The 26,224-nt window shown below is 46.6% G+C and overlaps 1 protein-coding gene across 2 annotated transcripts in view; it reads left to right on the forward strand.

Moving 5' to 3' along the window:
• EEFSEC (eukaryotic elongation factor, selenocysteine-tRNA specific) overlaps window positions 1–24,724 on the forward strand; it is a 583,429-nt gene extending 558,705 nt beyond the window's left edge. For both annotated transcript variants that reach the window (XM_078661741.1, XM_078661742.1), the window contains one exon: window positions 23,940–24,724. In XM_078661741.1, the coding sequence (XP_078517867.1) occupies window positions 23,940–24,139 (200 nt within the window). In that variant the 3' untranslated portion in view covers window positions 24,140–24,724. The remainder of the gene's footprint in view (window positions 1–23,939) is intronic.
• Window positions 24,725–26,224: the final 1,500 nt, after the last annotated feature.

The following is a 26,224-nucleotide window of genomic DNA, read 5'->3' on the forward strand; positions in this document are numbered from 1 at the left end:
TTCTATCGAGCTGGGCGGGCCGTGACGGAACCGCTCCGTCATCAGCACAGCTCAACCGACGCTGATGACGGAGCGGTTCCGTCATCAGCGCCGAAGGGGTTAAGGCAAAATCGCAATTTGCTATGCCTACCAGCATAGCATTTAGGGAATCGCAAATTGCGATGCTCTAAATGCTTGCGCAAAATAAGGAATCGCAAATTTTGCTTGTGGGTATTTGCCTAACTTAATTGCTCACAGCCAAATTGCGATTGCAAACGCTGAAATTCTGCAAATTTCAGTGTTTGCGATCGCAATTTGGCTTCCTGCACCTGGCTCCTAGTTACTTATTTGTCATCTTTGACCTTTGACCCAGGACATGAGAGACCAAGGCAGAAAAGGGAGAAAGAGAACGTAGGAGAAATGTGGCAAATGGTGAAGCAGGGATGAAAAATGATGTGGAAGTGTGAGATAAAGACACAGGAAGCGATGGAATTTGGAAGAAAGGGGTCATGAGGTGGATTGAAGCCCAGGCAGCCTTATTGGGCAACCCCTGAATTCCATAACTGTCACTTGTCTGAAGAAACTCTTCTAGCACACACACACTTACACACTTATTTTTAAGAAGCATTGCATTCATACACTTACCTTTCACCCTTAATGCAAACTGCACGCTGAAGACTGTAAGTAAAGATTTTGGTCAGGCAAGAGACACATCATTTATTTGTGGGGGTGGGGTTGCAGAGGAAGGAGGCAGGATGTCACTCCGCCGCCCTGTGCACTCCTCGTGACCTCCATAGGAAGCTTTGGGGCCTGTGAGAACCTGCGAACCTTCCCCGGACGTTCCCCCTCTGTTGTTGTAAATACGACGCGTCTGTAATTAAAAGAAGAAAAATGGCGGCACTTCAAATGGACGTGCCCTCGCGCCTCGGGGAACCCATTACAGTACAAATTACCCGGACAGGCTTCCGAAGGGACCGCGTTCCCACTGTTGGAACCGGAGGGGGGACCGCACTGACCGGTGCACAAGGGTCCGTCTTTATAAAAAAAAAAGAAAAGTTCCACCCTGGACATGAAAGTGAAGCCAGCAATTGGAAGCAATTTGCGCGCCCGTTTGATGATTGCATTAATTGTGGCACCCACAAACAGTCCTTGGGAAAGTAGTTTTGTTTTTGTGCATTCTTTGCTGATTGCTGGCAGTGAAAGCCAACACGCAGAACGGCCTTGCCTTGCAGCTGGGGGGCAGTGGGGGGGGGGGGGGGGGGGCGCTTACTGCTTAAGTGACTTTGTACATACATGAAAGGGTCGGGCCCAGAGTGACGTGGGAGTTTTTTAAATGCTGCCTTTCACCCGCACTTCACCTTGCCAGGCTTCTCGAATCAAAACGACCACTGTGCTCGCCCTGCGACTCTGTCCCGCCAGTGACCAGAACGTTATCTGATCTGGCCTTGGCGTGCATAGAGCGCATAAGCATGAGCGCAGGAGGAGGGCCGAGGGCACCCTTCCATGATCTCAGCTCGACACTGCGCCCTGCGACTCGACTCTTGCCATCCGCTAACTCCGTTGCTGCCACGTGCTGCGTTGTATCTCTAATGACACAAAATGGCCGCCACCAGTGACACAAAATGGCTGCCACAAGTGGCCAATGCCAGAAAATTCACCTTGGTCGGCTTCTCGAATCAAAACGACCACTGCGCTCACCATGCGACTCTGTCCCGCCAGTGACCAGAACGTTATCTGATCTGGCCATGGCGTGCATAGAGAGCATAGGCATGAGCGCATGAGGAGGGCCGAGGGCACTCTTCGATTAGCTCAGCTTGCCCCTGCGACCCGACTCTTGTCATCCGCTAACTCTCACTGCTGCCGCCACGTGCTGCGTTGTGGCTCTAATGCCACAAAATGGCCACCACAAGTGGCCGATGCCACAAAATGGCTGCCACCAGTGGCCAATGCACAAAATGTCCGCTGCCAGCCTCCATGTTGTGGCAGCCACTGCTCCTATTAACCAACACTTTTGCTTATTACCAGAGGACGGAGTGGTGGCAGGAGGCAGGTGGCGTGAAGGAATAGAATCCTGCACCACTAGAAGGGAGGAGGAAAATTCCAAAGGTTGAAGGGAAATTTCAGTCAGCAAAGAAAACTTAGATGAACTCCAGTTTTTCCCTAGATGCACGAAGAGTAAACAGCTTGAAGGAAATAGGATACAACTGGAATATAGCATGGGTAGCTTATGGGCCATGAAGGCTACCACCCAGGATATCACGGGGCACTTCTGAGGGACTTTTGAGAGGTTCAGAGGCTGAAGGATCTCAAGTGTGTCTTCCCCGCCCCCCACAGGAGCTAGTAACTCTCCTGCGTAGGTCATAGTGGAGGCTATGAAGCATGACCCCCCACTGTGGAGCCTCAGAATAACTCGCAGTCGGCACCCTACAAAAGTCCATCTGCACCACCTACAAGGCCCTCAGAATCACAACTTTGCTGACCCCCAACTTTAGCGGAATGTGTACTTTCCATGCCGCTGGCATCATTTTGTTGAGATATTTGTATTTTACTTTAGTAATAATCTTTCATTTATATGTGTTAGAAACCCTCAGGAATGCTGGGACGTTTTCTTTTGACCTATACACCACCAAAGGTGCCACTAGTTACAAATACAAAGTGACCTACATTTGCAGTCAGAGGAAGGAACAGGAAACACAGATCACCATGTAAAGGGTATTAGAACATTGGAATGTTGGAAGGTCCATTGAAAACAATGGAGTGCTCCGGGCTTATAATGGCTGGAATAAGCCCGGAGCTCCAACATTCCAATGTTTCTTTGTTCACAGCTCTGGCTGTGAACAAAGGCTTCAGGGAACCTGAGGGGATTCCAATCCCATCACGCTTCCAAAAGGCTTTGTTTTTTTTCTTAGAACATTCTACCCTCTAGTGGCAGAATGTTCTAATAGCCTTATAGCCCTTCGTAGATGGGCTATACCGCTATTAAAGTCCCTCTCCCTTGTTAAAGGCCCTCGCCTTCGGCTCGGGGCCTTTAACGCTGGAGAGGGCCTTTACTAGCCGGTATAGTCCTCTACGGCGGGCTATAAGGCTAAATTAATAGCACGTTGTCAAACGTACGGCCGTGTCGAGTCAAAGTGTGTAATTGATGGCACAGTACTTGCTCCAAGTCGAATAAGTAATGGCTTGTATTTTGTTCATTCTTCATCTAAACATTACCAAGATTATTTGGGGGTGCTGCAGTTTTCACCACAACACTATCTCCAGCGCCACTGTCCTACACCCCTCTTTAGGGCTCACTGTATGTTAACATTCACATCTAATTTCTCACTTGCCAAGCGCCTCCTGTACATGGTGTCTAAAATAATCCTCCAGTTCCTGCACAAAGCCTCTATCTGCTGGATGCTACCAGACAGCCGGCCTGCAGGGTGTGATTCTGTGCCTTACCCTTATACGGTCTGCACATTTTATACAACAACTTCCCCATGTACAGGACCCATACCCATGTCTCCCTTTGCAGCCTGCACGTGTCCTCACCTAAAGTAACCCCTCTGCTCTTTCTCCTGCTTTTGGAACCAACCATGCGCTGTTTTTTTTTATTTGCTGACGTCTTTTCTATTCGTAAATAAATAATAGAGCCCCCTCCCCATTGGATCGTACAGAGAAGCCATTGCTTGATAACCAAGTTGCAAGGCAATGAAGGCAATAGCCAGAAAAAGCTCCCACTCAAGGAGCTTCTCAAAGACAATAAAAGAACCGACGAGACCCGCGTCACTAACCGTCACCAACAGTAGGCATTCTAGAATGTGCGTTGTCGGGTGATGTCAGCTTGAGTTTTGAGACCTACTGTGGCGTCATTCAGCCGATGATGGCCCTTTAAACAGGGCGGTTTTAGGTCCTTTCTTTTCTGTGACAAGGGCAGGCTCCATTCAAAGATCAAGGGCTAGAACTTTGGGGAGAGAGCCCGAGACAGATGAATTGAGAGTGTGTGATAGTAGTACAAAGGGATACCTTTTTTCATCAAGCAACAAGCATTTGCAATGCAATAGGTCTTGCATTTCCAAGAGTTTAAGCAATTGGCATTGTAGATTACATTGCCTTTGATATATCTGTTTTGATAATTAATAGATAAATAAAAGGCATTGTCATTTTAAATGGCAATAGCTCACACTCTTGTAAATACGAGACCTATTTCACTTCAAAGAAGCGTCCGCCATTGTCCTGGGCTGCTTGGAAAGTGAAAGCTTGCATGGCGCGCTGAATGTTGCATAAAAATGAAGTGCCTGCAGTAGGAGAAACTCCTGAAAAAAAATAGTGGTTACAGACTAAATAAGACATGCCGGGTAACAACAGAAGTAAAAGGGCCTGTCCTCATGGGAGGTTACCAATGAAGACAAGGCGGTACTGAGGAGGGACTAACAGGCCTATTCACGAATCAGAAGCCAGTATTTACAAAGGACAATGACACAAGCCAATGAAAAATATGGGCAGAGAGTGGGCAGAGCTTCAAGTCCATACTCCAAAACAGCATGCCTCGTAGAGCAGCGCACGTGCTGCCCAGGCTCGACCTAAAAATTGACAGTTGTCTCGCCCCGTAATTGTCGACACTCCCGGTATTGGTACTTATGACTTTTTGGAGCTTGGTGTCTCTGGGCGTACTGTCATGGGTGTGGGCTCCAAGGGCCCTAATGCAAGCAAGGCAATGGGCCCCCAGTGCCATGGTTGGGTAGTAAGTGGCATACATAATTAACTTCACATTCCTGGGCTATTGGAAACGTTCCACTACAGATCGATGGCCCAGGGATCGGCCCTACTTCACTGTGGAGGTCACAAATGATAGGGTCGCCGTGTACATGTAGACTTCTTTCTAAGTAAGGCAGACTGTCATGAAGACGCGACACGCATCAATATAAAATAAAAAAAAGCGGCCGAACCTAATCCAAGAATAGAGGGAGGGTACTATAGCCTTCGGGTTGACAAGTTGTAAGTTACTTTCAGCGACAGCGATATCTGGCACTCCCTGTCCAATAAGCATTTTCTTTGGTTTGGCTAGAAGTACATTGTCATGCTAAACAAATTGATTCCACACGGTACAAGTAGGTTAATTGATTTTAAATCTAAAATCAAAGTTGGCCTATTTTAATTGTCTTGTTAGAGTGGCACCAAAGGGAATTTCCGCACCGACAGTCGAGAACCTAAAACTGCATTTTAGATCCTCTCAAGGGCTTCTTTAGATGTCCACAAAGAGTTAATTGAAGATATCCTGCCTGTCTCCCAGAAAGCTGTGAACCCCCTGGCCATTCTCATCTCCCCTTTACCATACACTCACTAATTCAAATTTGCTATTCAGATCTGTGAGGTAAGTCGACAGATATAGCAAAATTGATTTCTACATTTTATGACAGGAAAAATAAACTCCAGATGCACACACATGTGAAAATGATGGAAAAGTATAACGACAGAATTCAGTAAAGTTTATTTTTATGTAAAAATATTTTAATTTGTATATACAATTGTAAGATAGTCTCAGATAGTTAGTTAACTTCTAATTAATAAAATAAAATGTTACAACACACTAACTCTTCAAATAAAATGTGTATTAAATAACAAAATCATTTAAATTGAATTAATTTATGCATATTAATTTCTAAATAATAATTGAAAACATTTTCACCCTCACTAACATTTGTACTTGTATCTAATTCTTAACAAATGTGATTGAAGGATATGTATTTAATTAATGTAAATAATGTTTTAAACTTTAGAAAAAAGTTCAAATGTTTACTTTTTTATAATTCAGTTTGTAATTAAATTTTTGAAAAAACAACCTTTGTATATTATTTCTATGACTGTGATTAATCTCGCTCATTTTTAGCTAAGGATGGGGTTGTGTGAGGCGAGGTCGTGAGTGTCACAGTCAGAGGCGGCTCCTCCACTAGGGCGTAGGAGCATCGCCCCACTGCTTTCTCGCAGTGTGAGAAGCAGAAACATAAAATGAGAAAGAAGAAGGGTTTGGTTAGTGGGTGGGTGGGGCTGCTGTACGGCGTTTTTAAGCGAGATATTTTTACGTAAGGAATTTTGTTATTGAAAATACAGAGTTATGGGGCCTTAAATAAAATGCCCTACTATGACTGCTGCAGTATTAACTTGTGATTTACCGTTCTTTAAGTTCATTTTTCGGATACCAGCAAACAAAGAAACTATTTGCTTTTTCAGTGTCAAGCAGACAAGCGCCTCGTTGTGAGCTGGTGAAGCGGTGGGCGCTTGTGAACACGTCACTGTGGGGTCTATTCCATGCACCACTGTTGCACTTTCTTGCAGACAAATGCAGTTGCTCCCCTTTAAACACCTGTGAAGGGACACAAACGTTCTGTGGTGTTACCTTTCTGTGCTTAAAAAAAACGGTTCTAAAGAGCTTCTGTCAGGAAGTGGCGAGCTTGGACGAACGGGGCACGTTCAGCAGCCCTTTACAAGGTTTGCAGCCGCACCCCAAGTCTGGAGTGCACGGGGGTTCAGAGAGGCGAACGCGCCTACAAATGAACAGGGAGGGCCAAGTCACGGGTGGCTCTAAGAGCCCATGCGTGAGCCGAGCTCTGAAAATATTTGGCCTGTAAATTGTGCAACAAATATTATTTTGGAATGTGATGAGGTGTATTAAAAATGTTATTTATTTACCACCCGGAAGAGTTTCACCATAGTGCACCAGATAAAATCAATGCATTGAGGCGTTTATTAGTGAAAATGTTCTGCCCCGCCCTGAGGACAGTGCAATTACTGAATTAGGAGGCAAGTTAGTTGTCTTGTGTTCTCTGTATAGGGCCTTGGATTTTATACATTGAACATTGCACGTAGACATGAGGCTTTTGTGCAGCGCACATCCTGCACTCGTGTATTTGAAAAAACAGTGGACCCTAGTAGTTTGTGTGATCAGGGTAAGAATAGACACAAACTGAGATGCCGCGTCCTGTGATTCTGCAACTGGCACAACTCGAGCCGTGATCTGGACGGTCTAATTGACTCAAAAGCGGGATAATCTGAAATACACGCCATCATTGGTCCAAATCGATCCACTTCTCTCGACCTGTACTACCTCCTCGCCTAAGGATTTGTCTTGCATGAAAGGCAATTGTTTATAATTCCAAGACAAACATGATTTATATATTTGTCCTGAAGATGATGCCATTTATCTTGTTTTTCGGCATCGAAACGTCGTTGACGCAATAGTATCATATGTACTGAATATGCTTGTGAATACTATGTACAATGGTCACTCAAACTACAATCAAGTCTGTTCACTGATTATAAGTATACAGACCGATTTGCTCGTTCTTGCCTATACTTGTTGTGTTGTCTTGTTCACTGTGGGTCGCGGGCTGTGCCCCCTTGACATTACTTTCTGATTGTGTGCATCGCCAAATAAATTCCTGTCCGGCTGGACAAAGGACATAAATACTATTCCAGTTTGTGTCTATTCTTACCCTGATCACCCAAACTACTAGGGTCCACTGTTTTTTGTAATAAGCTAAACGCCCAAGGTTCCTAGTGTACTACCTTCGGGTTCCCTTGTTTCCTATAACCTCGTGTATTTGAAGGCCTCTGGCTTGATAATGAGCGAAAAGGAGGCTTGGTGAAATCAAGTATTTGTCTAGGCCCACACAGTTTGGTGAAGCAGGGACGCCGGGATTAATGCCACACTTTCAGTTGCACACTGTGCCATTCAGCCACTACATGGCTAGCCCTTTCTGACATCAAAGGTTAATGCTTTGCTCTTAATTCTTGGAGGATGAGATTAGAGTGAGTGACAGGCAGAATCCACTTTTTTTTGCCGCTCCCATAGCACAAACCATACTCAAGAACATAGGTTTGTACACAACGGGGACAGGCTCATTTTTTTCTGGCACAGAGATATTTGCCGGGATTCACAGGGTGCTGAGCCCAGATCCAATTCGAATCCGGTTCTCTATGTTGCACTGTCGGCAGCTGTAGCCACCAGGCCACATCCCCTCCTGTGAAAGCTTGGCTCTTTTTGGGATCGAGCTTCCAAGAGAACCAAATTGTGGATGTGGGCCCATTCTCAGACCCTCTTGATGCCTTTTCCAGGAACTATCTGACTTTTTTTTTAACTCAATGTAAGGCTTCTTAGGGATAAACTGGGGTAGCAGCTGCTACCCGACTTGCCGTTTCCCCTCGGCTTACGGATCATGATGGGAGCTACGTGAGCAGATAGGAAGCAGGAATTGAAGAGCCTTGATATGCTTTTCCTTAGCTGGGCCCAGTAGCGTAGCTAGACGGGGGCGGTCTGCCCCAGGCGGCACTGTTTTTTGAGCGTGCCGGAGGTGAGCAAGTTGTGTCTGTCGGCTACCACCATCCACCCCCCAGAATAAGTTGTCCGTCAGCCACCAGACTCATCCTTTCCCCAGAACAAGTTGTCCGTCAGCCTCCAGACTCATCCTCTCCCCGGAACAAGTTGTCCGTCAGCCTCCAGACTCATCCTCTCCCCGGAACAAGTTGTCCGTCAGCCACTAGACCCATCCTCTCCCCGGAACAAGTTGTCTGCTGGCCACCAGACTCATCCTCTCCCCGGAACAAGTTGTCCGTCAGCCACCAGACTCATCCTCTCCCTGGAACAAGTTGTCTGTCAGCCACCAGACTCATCCTCTCCCCGAACAAGTTGTCCGTCAGCCACCAGACTTATCCTCTCCCTGGAACAAGTTGTCCGTTGGCCACCAGACTCTTCCTCTCCCCGTAACAAGTTGTCCGTCAGCCACCAGACTCATTCTCTCCCCGGAACAAGTTGTCCGTCAGCCACCAGACTCATCCTCTCCCCAGAACAAGTTGGCCGTTGGCCACCAGACTCATCCTCTCCCCGGAACAAGTTGTCCGTCAGCCACCAGACTCATCCTCTCCCCGGAACAAGTTGTCCGTCAGCCACCAGACTCATCCTCTCCCCGGAACAAGTTGTCCGTCAGCCACCAGACTCATCCTCTCCCCGGAACAAGTTGTCCGTCAGCCACCAGACTCATCCTCTCCCCGGAACAAGTTGTCCGTCAGCCACCAGACTCATCCTCTCCCCGGAACAAGTTGTCCGTCAGCCACCAGACTCATCCTCTCCCCGGAACAAGTTGTCTGTCAGCCACCAGACTCCTTCTCTCCCCAGAACAAGTTGTCCGTTGGCCACAACCCGCTCTTACCTGCACCGGGCGGCAAACTTAGGGTCCGCCCCGGGTGGCAGTAGGTCTAGCCACGCCACTGGCTGGCCCTTTCCCTATCAGCTAAGGAGCAAACAGGGGGCTGTGGATGCTCTGAAGTTGGGACAAGTGGGTCGACCGTGTGATGCCATTGGGTGTCAGCGGGTGCATGATGTCACTTCCGCCTGCCCTGGCAATTAGATGAATCAACACTTATGAGAGCCTATCTGCATGCCTCTGGCCCTATAGCTTGGCTCTTATTGGTCGTGGGGGTTTTCGGTGGGTCTGTAAGCTGGACTGTCATTTTATGGAGTTCGCCCTCTCCCCTCACTTGTCTCAAAGGCATCCTTGCTCAGAGCTGTCTCACACCACTCCTTTTGTAAGAGGTCTAGGGAGACTTTTATTAAATCCGTTTATTGAGAACTTGTCATAATTAAACAAACACCCACAGGTGCTCCATCGGAGGCATTCTACGTGAGCAACAAAGTTTAGACTCTCGGCAGCGCCTTTCATGACAGTGATATATGTTACTTAGGTTTATTTGTAGCGCGAATTAACACCCCATGGGTCTCTTGGCGCTAGAAGCAGCTAATATCACCAATATCACGTTGGTGTTAAGTTCCTTTCTTAAAGGGAAGGTGGCATGTTTTTCATATAGTACTTTATCACGTTTTGCCCTGTGTCGGCACTTTTGTGTTTTTTTAATCCAAGTCGTTATTTCTCCTTTGTTATCAACCTTGAAAGGGTAAAGGGCTAATTTGGTCCTTTCGAGATTTATACCAACACCTGCATGGCACTCTCAAATCTCATTTTGAAGTATGCAGAGATGTCAAGTGGGGTTCATCGTGGGAAAGGTGATTTGCCCAGGATCACACAATTTAGACAAATAGCAAATAAGGGAGTGGGGCTAGCGTCCTCTGCACAGGCCGTGTGGCACACTTTAAATGTGTCTCCAGCACCGCGAGACACATGAATGAGCGTCAGTTCCAGGCCAGTGACCCCAGCAGCCCCCCCTCTCTCTGCTGCGGGGCCGCCCCCTCCAGGTTGGGCCCGCGCATGGCGCGTCAGACCACAGCCCCATCTCAGGATGTCAGTCACTGCTGCTACCAGAGACTCCGGCCAGAGATCCGTTTCCCGCCTCCCTCGGCCCGACGACAGGTGAAGGATGCTCGGTGTAACGTGAGGACCGCGCGGAGGTGGACGGAGCGAGGGCCGGGCTCGGCCTGCGCCTCGGTATCTCTGAGCATCTGCGGCTCACAGACCCCCTGGCACCATCTGTGGACCTGTCAATCAGGGGCAGGGCCACGCGGCCGGGCCTCCCGGATCTGACGTCACCACTCGAATATGCACCAGGTGACCCACACCTGAGTGAGTTTAGGTCACTATCCGTGCAAGATATGACGCATTCCGTCTGTCTCCCCCCCCCCCCCCCGCCCCCCCTCTCGCAAGTCCACCCCTGGATGCAGAATGTGACACCCATACACAGGGCTTTAAGTGGGATGAAAAAACTGGGGGGTCTCTCAAAGGGGCGTGGGCAATGTAATTAAGGGCGTGGCTTAAAAACACGTAATCTAAAAATCTGTGTTTAGCACAGTGTGCCGCCCGACTTGTATTTTGCTGTTCCTGTCATTGTGTCCAGATATATGATACAACAAGCCACATCATACCTACAAGTATGGACTATTGGCTTTGTCAATGGCTGCTAGTTGCATAAGATAAATAAGCAGCAGCTATGGCTTGTATATAATATTGAAAACACTTCCACTTAACCCGTTAAGTGCTGCCGTCGGCGGTTGGACATCGCGAGCACTACCTTCGTAGTGCTGCGCACGTCCAACGGCCGACGCTGCCCCGTTCGTTTTGCGGAACTGCCGCAAAATCGCGGCCGCGGCAAAGGGGTTAAAGCCATGGTGGTGACACCACAACAATGTTGCTGCTCCTGAGATTCACTGAGCATTCACTAGCCAGCGCTATATAAAACTTTTAAAAATAAAAATTAAAAATAAATAAAAAGAAGGGAAATCCAGAGAGAAAATGACTCTCTTGAAAGGATTTCCTTTCCCCTACAACGCTCACCAGGCACGCATCGATACGCCTGTTTTCACGGCAGTCTGAAAAAAAAAAACAGGCCGCCTGTGCCAGGGCACAAAACCGAGCCCGATAGAGACCTGTTTCGAGGCCCCCTTAAAAAAACTGCTGGTGCTCAGACCCGGTGAGACCCGGCCCACTTAAAGCCCTGCCCGTACATGACACTACTCTAACACAGCAGCATGTTCGAGTCCCTCCTTCCAGCCACCCCACACGCCTCCACGCCGTCACAACACCCCGCTGGCTAAAACCAATTCTGCTTCAGACAGAGTCTCGGTAGCAAAATGTTTACATTCTTCTCTGAAGTGCTCTGTTCACATGAAATGAGGCCTGCATGGCCCATCAGTAAGACTTGTAAACAGTTGTTTTAACTCCCCACCCTCTCTAAGCCCTTCCACTTCAGGGTTCTATGCACTGCTTGATGCAAACTCTGAACATTTCTGTTCGGCAGACACAAAATATAACAACATTGGCATAGCCAATAGGTCTCACCTGTGGGACCTTATAAGTGTTTAGCCATGCAGCACATTATTCTGGGTACTGTGCCACCCGTGATTAAATAGCTATACAATGCTTTCATGAACCAGTGTGGAATGAAACAAAGATAGCTTGAGCAACTGGATGACCAGGAATACCAAATAATGAGCTAACAGTAGCTAGATAGTAATAGAATGCATTGGAGAAAGAGAGATGCAGCAGGCAGCGAAGGTAGACCGGAGAGGCTGAGACAGGGACAATAGATGCTTTCTAGAACTCCGAAAGGGATGGGTACAGAGAGACAAGGTGGAGCTGCAGAGAGGAAAGAGGCAGGGCATGCCTTTGGTGGGGAAGTCTGACTGACTACTTGTATTACTAGAACCTGGTCACAAAGTATGTGACTTAGACTTTGTTTAGAATGCAGGAAAGTAGTGTGAAAGGCTGAAATTGAATGTGTTTCCCACACTGGCAGCCGAATTAGTGCACCAGGACTTGATTGAGGTGCCTGTATTTGTGCTTGCACTGTTTGTACAGTTGCCAGACAGGTTGGCATTTCGCATTAAGCAGCCACGGCTGCTGAGCCAGTATTGCAGTTGTAAAATATATTACGTTTTTCTTTTTTTTTTTAAGTAAAGGTATTGTCACCATGGGAAGTAAAACTAGTAGCACATAAGTATTCTACAACCTCAAGCATGAAGGCCCTGCGACTGGGTGGGCCAAGATGACGAAATCCTTTCAGGGTGTATCTTTTTGAACCATTCTGTGTGATGAAACGTATAAACTGGTCTATTGGTGCCATGGGTTACACCAACTAATGGGTAACACCAACTAAAACAAATGGGTAATGTGAGCTGGAGCTGTAGTAGGCAAATCAACAACCCATGCATGATTTTTAGGTCTCGCTAGCGAACGCAACGCATGCGATGCTTCGCCTTGCGAGGCTCTATTGTTGCTGCTTTCTGTGCCGAAGGGAGACCGGAGATGGCACGCGCGGACAGGAGATGTGCACGCGTACAGACAGGAGATGTGCACTCCGTACTCGTGCACATCTTCTGTCCCCGGAGGCTGGCAGCGCGCACATCGCACGCTTTCAGTTTCCCTCCCCCCGTCGGCTCCACGGAGCCAGCTTGTTCAGGTACTTGGAGTGCACTTCTCAGAACTGGTGGCGCAGCGTGCAGCCTGAGCGGGCAGGCGGGAAAAAGGCGTCTTATCGCCGCATGTCTTCAGAACTTGTTTTCACTGAGTCATTGCGTTTGTAGTTTATTTTTTCCATGAAAAATGCTGGAGTGTAAATCACGGATTTAAAAGGACAGCTGTATTGGACATGTTGCCCAAAACCATACTTTCTAATGAATTCTTAATTAACCCATCTCTGCCCATTGCGGATTGCAGTGCAGTGTTGGCATTTATATGGTGCTGCACGAATCTGGTTGGGGACTAATAGAGCACAGGATATAACAACAGGGCAGACATGCTCGCTTGGAGGTGGCAGCAACAGGCCACGCTGGAGATGGCTGTTCTCTCACACAGGCACACATGCCTCTTTAATGTTGGCAGATGGAAAAGGGCGCTCTCTTCCATTTGTCATCAGAAATGGTGGGTGAGGGGTGCTAGGCTCACTCCCAAAACATGAACAGAAAAAAAAGGGACGGCTTTTGTAAAAGTGGAGGAACTTCAAAATAGTAACAGGGCACTTACCGTCAGGGTCGAGAGAGAGAGATGCCAAAACGAGTGGAGTTTTGGTTGAGAAGCGAACAAGGTCTGTCAGCAACATTGAAAAGGGACAGCCGGCAACCCAGAGTCACGCACGCTGGTGATGGTGATCCTTAAGTGTAACAATCATGTTGACTTAAAATTATATAAGGTGTTTGTCTTCAGCATATGGGGAGAGCTTATTGCTGGTTGAGGGGTCCAGAAAACTGTGAAGGTTATGGACTGGGGTTTCGTTTACCAAGAGTCAGTTATGCTGGTTAGTGTGTGCCTACCTAGGTACTAAGAACTAGGGGTGGGCGGACAACTCTGTTCTGCCCACGGAATGTGCAGAATTTTGCCTGTTCCGCATTCCGCAAAGTAGGCGGAGCAGGCAAATCTCCGCACACTCGCAGCGTAGCGGAGTTGGCCTCCCACACGCCTCCCGCCCGCACTATGAAAATGTTAAAAAATAACAATTTAAAACACCTTACCTGTTCGGCGGCGTCCCCGGGCTTCTCTCTTCCTCCATCACGACTTCTTCTTGAAAACTGCACATGCGCTGGCACCTGCGCATGTGCATTTCTTGTGAGGAATGCACATGCGCTGGGCCCGCGCATGCGCAGTTTTCAAGACAAAGGCGCGATGGAGCTGAGCTACGCGGAGTGTGCGGAGATTGGTTCTGTCACCCACCCGCTGCTACCCGTCCCTCCCACCTCTACCTTCTGCTCCTCGCTGTTGCTGTCCCTCCCACCCTCTACCTGCCCCACCCACCCGCTCTCCATTGCTGCCCCTCCCTCCCACCAACCCACTCCCCGCTGCTGAAACTCCCTCCCACCCACTCCCCGCTGCTACAACTCCCCACTGCTGCCTCTCCCTCTAATCCGCCTACTGCTGCCCCTCCCTCCCACCTGCCCACTGCTGCCCTTAGCTCCTGCTCCCTCCCACCATCCGGCTCCACGCTGAGGCTGCCTCCCACCCACCCATTTCTCACTGTTGCTCCCTCCCGTCCTCACATTCCCCATTGCTGCTCCCTCCCACCACCCACGGTATTTTTACAACCTTTTTTAAAATATTGTTCTTACAGTGGAAAATTGGTGCCGGCTCACTTGCCTTAAAAGCACTTTTGTGCCACTTCTACTTCTTTGGTTTCCTGATTTACCAAAGCATCTTGGAAAAAAAAATGGTGCAGGCGTCATTTTTTAGATCCGCTTATGATTAAAGGGGGGCTTATTTACAAGCCCCTTGCGCCGCTTGGACATCACTTTTAATATGGGAAAAAGTGACGTACAGGTGGTGCAAGGGGCTTGTAACCCTATTTTTTTTTTAAGCTTTTCACCATCCTTCTCAGCATCTTGCTGATAGTGTACAGCAAGGCTAAATCATGATTGACAGCATGGGGAGTCACTCAGAAAAAGACCTATTTTCTGTATTTAGTAGATAATAAATGGATATGGGACAGAATTTTATTTTCCATCTTTTTAGTGTGTTAAAATGGAAAACAGATTGACTTTTTCAAGATGGCGTCAACCGTTATTACATATAGGTTAAACTGCAAAAACCCTCTCCCTGGTCCTGTGTCCACTATGCGCTCGGCCGGTGAAATTATGGGATTCTGTGGCATTTTCCGCATAATTATGGATTTGCCACAAAGCTGCACATTTTACAGATTTGAACAAAAAGTTCTGGTTGAAAGAAATCTTACTAAAAATGGCACGTGTTGCAAAGGTTAACTAGTCATTTTTCAATTGATGATTGCTGTATTGAGGTGTTAAACTGGCACTAATAAGGTGAAAGCTTTGTCCAGACAGTTTTAAAGCGTAATAATGATAAATAATGAAGTAATATTGCCACAAAATGCATAATATACATTTATGCTGCAATATTTTGTGGATTTAGCGGCCCAATTTGGGCCTGGCCTGCCGCATAATTCTAATGGCTCCCCTCTGGCTGTGTGGACTATTCATTGCTTGTCTGTTGCCCAGTGGACTGCAGGCTATGGACAGGGCCACTTGAATTATGCGGCAGGAGAGGGCCAAATTACATGGCAGGGCTAAGTAAATTATGTGACAAAACAGGCAAATTATGTGGCATCATGCAGCACTTTTTGTAATACTACTACTTAATTGTTTCATCATTTTTAAACTCCGCATCACTCTGTGTGCATTGATGGCACCTCATTAGTGCCGGTTTAACATCCAGATATAGCAATACGCAAAAGAAAGGTGACCAGTGCATTTTTGCCAAGGGCCTTCCACTGCAGCACCTTGATTTTTTTTGTTTTTTTTCAGAGTTCTATATAGCGCGAACTAGACCCGAACTGAATCGGGTATCAGAGCGCTTTACATAGCACCAGTTATGCTACATCAGGACACGCATTCATTTTAGGCACGGGGAGATTAAGTGATTTGCCCAGAATCACAGGGGGTTTTTGGCGTCGTTACCGAGACTCGAACCCAGGTCCCCAGGTCCGAGGTAGAGCGCCCTAACCGTTAGGCCAGCTCCTCTCATTTTTAGTAACCTTTGAACCGTTTGAGTTAGAACCACATTTCTTTTTGGGTTAAAATCTGCAGATCATGCAGCAGATGGTGAATAATATGGCAAATGCGGCAAATGTATAGTTATGCGAAAGTCGCCGCACTATTGCATAATTCCAGTGGCCCTGGCTATCTGGCTCTTTCCAAAGAGGGGTGGGCCGCGATGACCCAGTCACACGTATCTCCAAGCCCTGCGTCCTGGTGGGGTGGTTTGAACGGTAGTGGAGAAGTGTGGCTCTGTGGTTAGAGTGGCAGACCCTGATGCAGAAGTCTGGCCTAGGACCAGGGTTCAATTCCCGCCTCGGCGGGTCTTGGGCTCAATTTCCTCGGACCTGATAATTCTCGCCTCGTTGCCTATTCTAATCATGGGTCCCACTCAGCAACTCTGGGCAATAGCTTGCTTAATCTCCACAACGGCCCCCACAACGCTAAGGATTCCTGGCCTCCACCTTGGGGTGCCCAGGAGTGGACACCTCACAGGGAAAGCCAGGATGGGTTCCACAGCGGTATGTGTACAGCGCCATCCCTTCGGGGGTGATTCGTGCGCTATATAAGCACTACATTTATTTTTTTTAACGGTGTGCCGGGGCTGGTTTTGTTTCCACGGGTTGCCTTATTTATGCGGTGCACCGTGGGCTGTAAGTGCCAGTGAGAGGCTCTCTGCCTGGGAGTATCACGCTTCGCCCCCCACCCTACAAGCGGCCATGATACCCCGGTAATGGCCCAGTCACCTGCCCGGGCAGACCCGCTGTCTCCAGCATCCCGGCCCTTTGTCAGCCCGTGACGGGTGAGGCCTCCCTGGGCCCCGGCCGAGGCCTCGAAGCGATTGAGTGTTCGAGATAAGGACATGCGACACCGCAGGGTCCGCATACCTGAGGCCGGCCGGACGCAGGCCGCCCGCCCCGGGGCATCCAATCCGCCTCTGGTGGCGGCCGTCAGACAGGAGAGGCAGAGTGGAAAGGAGGGTGAAGGAGCCCTGGTATCTCCCGCTCCGCCTCTTCTCCGTTTAACTGAAGGCGCCTTATCTCTTCTGGAGGAGGAAAGGGCAGATGGGCCCCAGCGTGGCTACTCAGGGGAATGAAACGGGCCGCCCAGTAGCAAATGGAAACTAGAGGGGCCTATTTTTAAATGTATTTTATGAAATACTTTATTCCCTGAAGCGTTCCCGGAGAGTCTGAACGTGAATTCGTATTGTAATAGCTCAAACTGGCTGGAACGCAACAAAGCGCTGTACTCTGGAAGTGTCAAGCAGAGTGACAACAACTGTATTTGTTGTGCCACATCTGGCACTGGAGGCCTCTTGGTGCTATTATCATTTGTTTATTGGTATCGAGTGTGTCGTCTCTGAAGGATGAATCGCTAATTGGATCTTCTGGGATTCGAACCTGTGCATGAGGTCAAACACAGATGCCTGCAGCAGGTGCATTAGTCCGCTGAGCCACAAAGTCCTGGCCCAGAGTGCGCAGGGAGCAGTGAAGGGTTTTGTAAATAATGGGTGAGGGTGGTGTGACGAGGGGGGAATTCCTGTGGCCAGATGCAGAACTCTGGGGGCCCTGACTGCAGGAGGGCGGGGCGTCCCTCGAAGAGGTTTGAGTGTTTATGAAGCGGGGAAACGCAACCTTTGAACTTCAGAGCTACCGGTAACCAGAAAACAGACCCAGGATGGTGCATTGTGTAAAGTGCACGACACGGATGGGAACGCACCGCCTCTTAAAGCAGGTGTTACCACAGTGCAGCAGGTGCAGTGGCACCGGGGCCTGGCTGCTCGCTGTACCCCTGTTATAGCTTCAATTTACTACACTTCTGGGAGGACAAGGGCCCCATTTTGCTTGTTAGTATTACGTCGGCGAAACCCTGGCTAACGCCTCACGGTGCTATGCAACAAAAATTAAGATCAGTTATTTTAAAAAAATGTAACTCTTCAGCCAGAGGTTTTCGCTGCCAGTTGGATATATATTTTAGATTGCTTAGAATTCACAAAGGTTTCTAAGGGTTCCCTGGAAAACAATAGTGAATTCACAGATACCTCCATGCTCGTGTGAAACTGGCTGTGCAATATTCAAGTGGACCTTTTTCATTTCTAGGAGAAAACGTATGTGTAGAAAGCACTTCCTCGTCGCCAGTTTTTGTGGCTGGGGTTGAATGCCCATTTCTTCTATGGCCTGATGATAGCCAAAGATGTAATCCTGTTGAGGGCAGGAGTAAAACCCTTGGCATACAGTCTATACCAAGGGGCTTTACTCCTGCCATCAACAGAATGAAATCTCTGGCAATCATCAGGGTGGGTTTGGGCTAAGAAGAAGTTTGCAAATGGCCACAGACTCCCAAGAGGTGGCAATAGATGTCTGGCTTGTGGTGTGTGGTGGAGTTTGTCTGTGACAGGTGACCGGGGTGGTGCCAGCTTCCAAAGGGCAGTGAGTGCCCTCAGGGGCGGCCTTAGGCATGTGCAAGCTGTGCACCTGCACAGGGCCGCCAAACCCCAGGGGCCGCCACGCCAATATATATCCTTAATTTAATAATCCTCTGAGGATGGATACATATTTGCGTGGCGGCCCCTGGCAGGCATTTGGCGGCCTCCGGCTCTGTTCCACTTCCAAACACCCTGACCCCACCCTCTTCAGGGCCCCGCCCGGACCCCCTCTTCCGGGGCCCCCTACCTACGCTCCCTGCCCAGGGCCGCCATGAGCCTAGAGCCGCCCCTGGTGCCCTTCCGGCATCCGTCACCCCTTCAGGTCTACAGACGATTCTTTGCATCACTTCACAAAAATAATGGAAAACTACCACCGCAGGTGGGTTTATTGCCATAGACGGTGTAATGACGCGGCTAGGTAATGTTGCCCAATCTTGTAGTTTGCACTTTTAATTGGTGCTCATGGATGGCTTGGGCCACACAGAGGGAGCCATCTCTGGGTTGTTAAAGAGAACCCAAACTCCCAGTTGCATGTGCGGAAGGCTCCAATGCCATCATATTCAACACCACCAGGCTGACCAGCCCTTGGGTACCTTGGTTCACTTCAGCTCTACAGTAAGATTTTTTTGTGAACCCCAGACAATATAGCATTTTGCCATTCGGGTGCTCCTGCTACTGTAGCTACAAAGGTTTTTTGAGGCTATTTGTTGCAAAAAGGCGCCATCTTGTGACTGACTGTAGTAATGCGGCTAGGCAGCTGCTTGTAGTATTCTAATGTATCAAGCCTCTATCTCCTTATAACATTATGGGCCATATGTATCATTCAAAATTGCGATCGCAAACGCCGAAATTCACAGAATTTCGGCGTTTGCGATCGCAATTTAGCTAAGTGGGATGTATGAACGGAAAACAACCTCGCAAAATAAGGAATCGCAAATTTGGGATTCCCTATTTTGCGAATACATTTAAGGAATCGCAAATTGTGATTCCTTAAATGCTAATGTAAGAGGCCCAGAAAAAGTGCAATTTGGCCATAAGGAATCGCAAATTACCACCAACTTCAAGTTGGTGGTAATTTGCAATTTCTTTGAAAAATGCACTTTTTTGTATTTTTCAAAGTACCATGTGGAGCACATACGTATGTGTGCCACATGTGCACACATGCACATATCAATTTGCGATTCTCTAATTGAGAATCACAAATTGAGCATGTCTTCCAATTCATTCCTATGGGCCTCTAGGCCCATAGGAATGAATTGGGGTGAGGCCCATAGGAATGAATTGGGGTGGGGGGGGGGGGATTATTCCTTAACTGCGCAATTTGCAATTCGCAACTCCTACATCCTAAATCCTACATACATAGCGTTTTGCGATTCTCAAATAGCGATTCGCAAAAAATTGTTATTTGAGAATCGCAAAACCAATTTTCATACATATGGCCCCAAATCACATGACATTTGATAAGGGGAAGATGTGGTGTTGTGGCTGCTTTAGTGTTCTTGGAATCTGTAGGACTGGGTTATAAAAACCGTATTCAACACCTTACAAAACATTGTGTGATTCTGGGCAAAATCACTTCACCTCCCTGTGTCTCACATTGAAGATAGTGGGAAATTTAAATATCTATTGTGGAAAAAATGAAGGAAGTCTCTGGCAGTGTCAGAATGAACTGTTCCCTCCTTCCTCCCACGTGCACCAGTGTCAAGCAGCCAGTGCTCACACAAGCCCAGCAGACTGTACTGTCTACAACACCTCATGATGTTACAGTGTAAATGTTCCCTTGAACGTGCTCTCTGCTCCTTGAAGCTGGGTCACAGCTATGTGTTAGTCCCAAAATAAAACAAACCGTAAATACAATAAACTTCAAAGAGCAAATGAGAGAAAGATGTGACATGAAATGACAATTTTGATGTGTTTATCTTCCACAGGCCTGGCAGGATGTCTTTCCTTTTCATACCACACCCACGTGCCCCCTGGCCTCTGTCTGCCCTTCATTTGCACTTCTCTTTCCTCCCCGAAAGAGGTTATGTTTGTGATGTGGTTCAATTCAATTAGCTTTATTATAGTGCGGAACTCCAACGGAGGTCCACGTAATTTACAAGGACAGATGATACAGTAATGCATTATGCATATGTGCCTTCATAATTAAAAGAATATAGGTTCTCTAATCCATTTCCTCCATCATGCACGTACAAAAATGACTTTCTTTTGTAAAGTGCAACACATTTAATACCAGCTGCAAGAAACAGATATAAAATACAAAAAAACTAGACCGTATAAAATAGCAAAATACAAAGCGACATGGAACAGCACATTTCAGATCGCTACATATTAATATCATGTTATGCTCAATCTATTCCAGGTATCTATAAAGTCCAAAATACTTATAAAATGCAATATTCTAACCCTTCATATTCAAATCATTATCAAAAAGCAACTTGCAAAATACGGGAAGAATTTAGAACAATTTTACAAAAAGCAACGTGCAAAATGCAATGTACAAAATACGAGGAAAATGTTAAAACAATTTTGAAGAATAACAGCACTCGTACCGATTTGAGAACTATAAATATCACAAAACAGTAAATAGCAATACAATGATGTTGTTTTTTTCATGGTGGTGGCAGCAAAGCTCCAGACTCGAAGTTGGAGAAGGATACTTTCCTAGAAAAAACTCTCATTTTGTATTCTACCTGTTGTACTTTTGCAAATTTCTTTGTGATCAGGCCCAATATGTCCTTTTAGAGAACTTTATCAGTATTTTTTTAACAGTCCCTTCTCATGTTGAGCCGTCTGTGTCACAAAGTGGAGGAGAAACTTGCATGGAGTAATGTAGGTTCTTTCATTTAAGTCTTTAGACATCTAAAGTTATTTCACAAAAAATGCCTTTATTAGGCAATAGATCAATAAATGCTGGCTGCTCCTGCCTGTGGCATATTAATGATCTTATTAGAGCCTTCATCCTGAAGGATGTTGAGATCACTTTTGTCAGAAGTGAGAGGTAAATCACTCTAAGATTTGTACCATCAGAGAGGCGTTCAAGGATTTGGGCATGGAGGCAGGAGACCTGTCCACCAATTACTTACTCTCTATCAGAATTGTTACAAGAAAAGTGCTGCTCGTCGGCATAAAGAAGTTAAGCATTGGAAGAGAAGTACCACCCACTGATCTGACTTGACTTCTCTGGTACCATTTGGAGAATCAATCTTTGTACATGTTTTCCATTTTCTCTGTAAAGAGGTTTAGGAAGCAACTGCATGACTCTTAACCCCTTCAGTGCGGCGCACGTTTAGCGGACGTCGCGTGCACTACCTCGGTAGTGTTGCGCACTTCCGTTGAACGTTCCGGCCCCGCCTGCGGAATAGAACGTTCCGCACCAGCGCGGAATGTTCAGCGCAGCAAAGGTGTTAAAAAGAAGTGTCTCAAGCGTCATCATCTTTTCTTCAGAATCATAAAGAGGTTTTTTCCTGGTGGACGGCCACAGAGTAGCATGACTGCTGTACTGCTCTCGCTTTACGTTATGGATTGTTAGTTGACATCCTTGCAGGCACCTCCTGTAGACGAGTCCGGCTCATGGTTGCGTTGCCTTCTCCATATTGCTCTGTAGATCTTTTTCCTTACTGCCTTCATATATTCTGGGCTGAATCAGCTAGTGGCGTGCTTCTTAGGTTACCGCTACGCTATTGAACGGGATGACCGGCGTCTAGCACAGAGCTCTTCTGGTGAAGCATCCTGCCTTGGTTGGTGTGCTAATCCTAGAAGAAAGCAATTAAGAGTTTCCGTGAGAGAGATTTTCTGGGGCACCTCAAGATGTTTGAGGACGAAGAATGAGGTAACAGAGTAAAATCTAGCAAGATATGTAAGGTAAAGGCTGGAGGTAGACAAAGAAGTTTCACCCAGGGATTTACACATGAAGTAGAGGTTCTGTGGATTACAACAATCACCTCCCTACTAACTTCACAGATGTTATTGACTGTTAGAATTTACTGCGGTATGGAATCGGGTCGTTGGACACGATGCGAGCCGCCATGTATCTCATCTTAGTTGAGGCGTCTCAGGTAAAAGGGCAGCTGATCCACCACCTCCCATTTTCAACCTAGAAAGCAGGAAATACAAGTTTGTATTGGGTGCTTTATTTCTGAAAAATTAACAAAGATAGGAACATGGTCCTAAGTAACGGTGTAGGGAGGTCCAAAAGTCAACGTTGTAGGTATGTGAGCTGCAAGCAAGGTGCTGGATTATGTGCAAAGGGGGGAGCCTGGCCTACGTACATGTGCCTACCTGGTTCCTGGGATAAAAAAGAGGAACAATTTAATGTATGTTTTACTTAATGGGTGCAGTGGAGGTAGCACCAAAAGCAAAATTCCCATGACCCAGTAAATTAAGAAAATTCCAGTCCAGTGATTAACAATACATTAAAATATTGAATACTATATCCGAAACATTAAAGTGACACTTTATTATAAAAAATCATTTGTCCTTCACATTCCATTATACAAAAGATAAAACCGCATAAAGCTTTAAAATTATTACACAATAAAACAGTAATTCTTCCTCATAAAAAAACATACAATACATATAAATCACATGGAGATTGATGACTAACAAATTACAATTATAACCAGCATAAAGGAGACGAACATAAAATGTAAGACACAATCCTTGTCAGATACATATGCACATCAAATAGGACTCCAAAGCACTACAGTTAATACATTGCTTCCATCAGTATTTAACCCTGTATGTGTTTGTACTTTGATTATGCTCCTAATGGCGTCAACGCGTTTCGATGGTTTCATATATATATTCCCATCTTTATCAAGACACAGTATTATTGTCTCTGTATGTGACCAATTGCTGTATATCTTCTCCCCTCGTTTCTCTGTAAAATCAAGGCGTACCACTGGCTTTGGTCCAATATTTGAACCCACAAGACTTCCAGCTATGCGCAGATGTCGCTCACTTATTTGCTCAAAAACCGCTATGGACCTTGTTTAAATCCTCTGCTCAAATTGTATATGAGTACGTTGGGTAAAAATCTTGCGAGTATTTCTTGTTGCTCAGTTCCTCCATTTATAATTCCTCTTGATTATCTTATAATCCGCACTACTCCACGTTTGTGGGTATCGGAAGTTCTAATGTCGCTCTACTGGTCGACTTCAAGTTCCCTTTTGCTATTACTGAAGCTAAGTTTAGCGGTATCCCCTCCAATATTGGCGTGTGCCGGTTTCGTTGTAAGCCACCTAGGTAGAGCATAGTGTGGAAATAGGCTCTTCCTTTATCCAGAGGATACAGGAATGCTACCACGTTTTGTCTATGGGGCATGGTTCCATGGGAATGGCCAAGAGTTCCCAAATTTAACGTAGTTCAACATGTTTATTGAAAACCTGACTGATGCTTAATGCGGCGGCTGCAGCATTGCTGACAGCCGTCTTGTGCATACAATAGGTCAGGGGGCACGTGTCCTTGGTCTCATTGATTGTAAAAACTGCAAAACGCGCCAAATACTCTCAGACTTGAACGTGAAATTCACTTTATTATTTATTTTAATCTTGTTTTTCCTGTTTTGTCTTTCAGATGGACTTCAGGCAGACACCAAACAGCTTCTCACGCCATCTTCTAAGAAGAAATCCAAGGCGGGAAAGGGGGACACCGCCGCCTCCACCGGCACCAACAAGGAGGACGAGGGCAAGGCTGAAACACATCCCGTCCTGATCAACCTTTGGTTTAAGCGTTATGTGTTTGACCCACATAAGAAAATGATCCAGTCTCGATGATGTCATGTCTGAAGACCTTTTTTCCAAAGTGGCCTTCGCAGTGTCTCTCGTAACGATTCCTCGTTGCATCCGCTTTGCTGTTGGCCAAAGCTAGAACACTTGGTCGTATCATCTGATTCTGGATTTCTCTCTCAGATCATTGAAAGGAGATGATCCCTTTGTAACCTTTGCAAGTTTTGCTGCCATGTAAGACTCTTTGTGGTGGTGATGGTGGTGGTGTTGGATTGTAGTAGAGAGCAGCGGAGAAGAACAAGATGAAGATCTATGCTAGGGTGGGCCAATGTTGGTCGATGGATGGCATGTTCATTCCACTTTTTATGACAGACACACAATACATTATATACTATGAAAATGAGTGTAATTTACATAGTTAGGGGTTATTCTGGATTCTTGGCATGGATCAGCCCTCCATGAGCCAACATTGTACTACCTGTTATAGGCAGCCAAGAATTCTGTTTGTAACACAAATATTCTGTTCTTCTCTTATTACGAATCACCTTTCCCTAGAATGAATCTTTTTTTTAGAAGTTTGCACAGGAATTTATGGGAGGATGAATGTATCACTTAATAAATATTCACAATAAATCATGTAGTTGCTGACGCGCCATTTTGTTAGACCAGATGCCCAACAGCATTGCTTAGATGCTCAGAAATTTGGGCTAATAATGTAATGCGATGAGGAATTGCGATGGGCTCTAAACAGGAAAGCTCCCTTATTCCCAGCACTCTTTCTTAATCCATTTTCATCTTGGTGAAATCCCTATGTTATTTGTGATCGGTATTGGTTATGAATCGAGATGTGTTCCGTATCATGTGTCTCTTCATCAGGACTGAGAAGAATACCAGTCTGCCACACACACAGCAGTGATACTCAAATAACTCCCATCAATAGATTTTACCACTGAGGACCAATCAGTTTGCAGGATTGACAGGGTTTGCATATTGATGGAACTACTATGTCCTTGGCACCTAACATGGCAGCTGACTGCTGCCCTGAGATAATTTTATAGTACACATCTGGCCACTGTGCCTTAAATCTTGGGCCCTGGAAGCCCCCAGTCTAAAGCTGCAGTCCTGACTGCCCTCCCTCAATGAAGCGAGAGTTGTTCCTGCCATAGAGTACAATGGCCACCAAACAAATAGGGCACAGTGATGCCTAGTGCTGTCTTTGCTGCTGTCATTGAGATGAGATAAAGCCAGGGGGAGCTCAACTCTGCCACTCATACAAGATAAATGGTCGAGCCTTCTGCCAACATTCCAAAGTGCTGTCCATACCCAGATGACCATAGCCTCATCCATATTCAGGTGTACCGTAGGGCCCTCCATACACAAGTGCACCCTTGGACCGCTGGCATGAGACATGTCGAGCCGGGCAGGCTGGCTACTCTTCATTGGTCTGTTGAGTTAATCAATCAGTTATGGCCTAAACACTTCCTCCTCTCTTCTTGTCACCTCCCTTCCCTCAGCATGTGTTTACCATAAAGGATACAGGCTCTTTCAGGTCTGGATTTTGACAGGCCAGTTTTGAAACTGTTCTTTTGCATACAATATACCTAGTTGGGCTTTAGATCCGCCACTTTCAACATCAGACTTTCTTCAATCCGCAATAAGCTTGAGACATTGTCAATCACTTCTTGGCTCAGCCCAGCAGTGTCATCTCTCTGCTAATGCTATTGGTTATTTGGGTGTATCCTTCCACCTCCTCTCCAGTGCTTACATTGGCCCGCATGAGGGATTTCTTGACATCTCTAGCCCTCTCTATCCTCTCTTGCTGGCTCCCTTTCAAGTGCCTTGCTCTAATGTGTATGCTTTAGCACATTAAACCTAGACCTACTGGCTTTGGCAGCACTTGTTTCATAATAGCTTTAACAAAATCACTTGTTAGCACTCCTTTCTTGCACTGTATAAAAAGCCTCCTGTGCACCTCAGGATCCACAGGGCGGCTCTTGACTGACAGCAAGGCGAACAATTACAACTGAGGAACGCCTTTTCCCTGCATGATTGATATTAAAAATAAGAGTTTGAAAGAAAGAATTTTTTTTAATTTTTCCCTCTAACATTCACATTATTCATGAATTTGTTGTC

This window comes from Lissotriton helveticus, chromosome 9 (genome assembly GCF_964261635.1).
Source record: "Lissotriton helveticus chromosome 9, aLisHel1.1, whole genome shotgun sequence".
Taxonomy (NCBI): domain Eukaryota; kingdom Metazoa; phylum Chordata; class Amphibia; order Caudata; family Salamandridae; genus Lissotriton; species Lissotriton helveticus.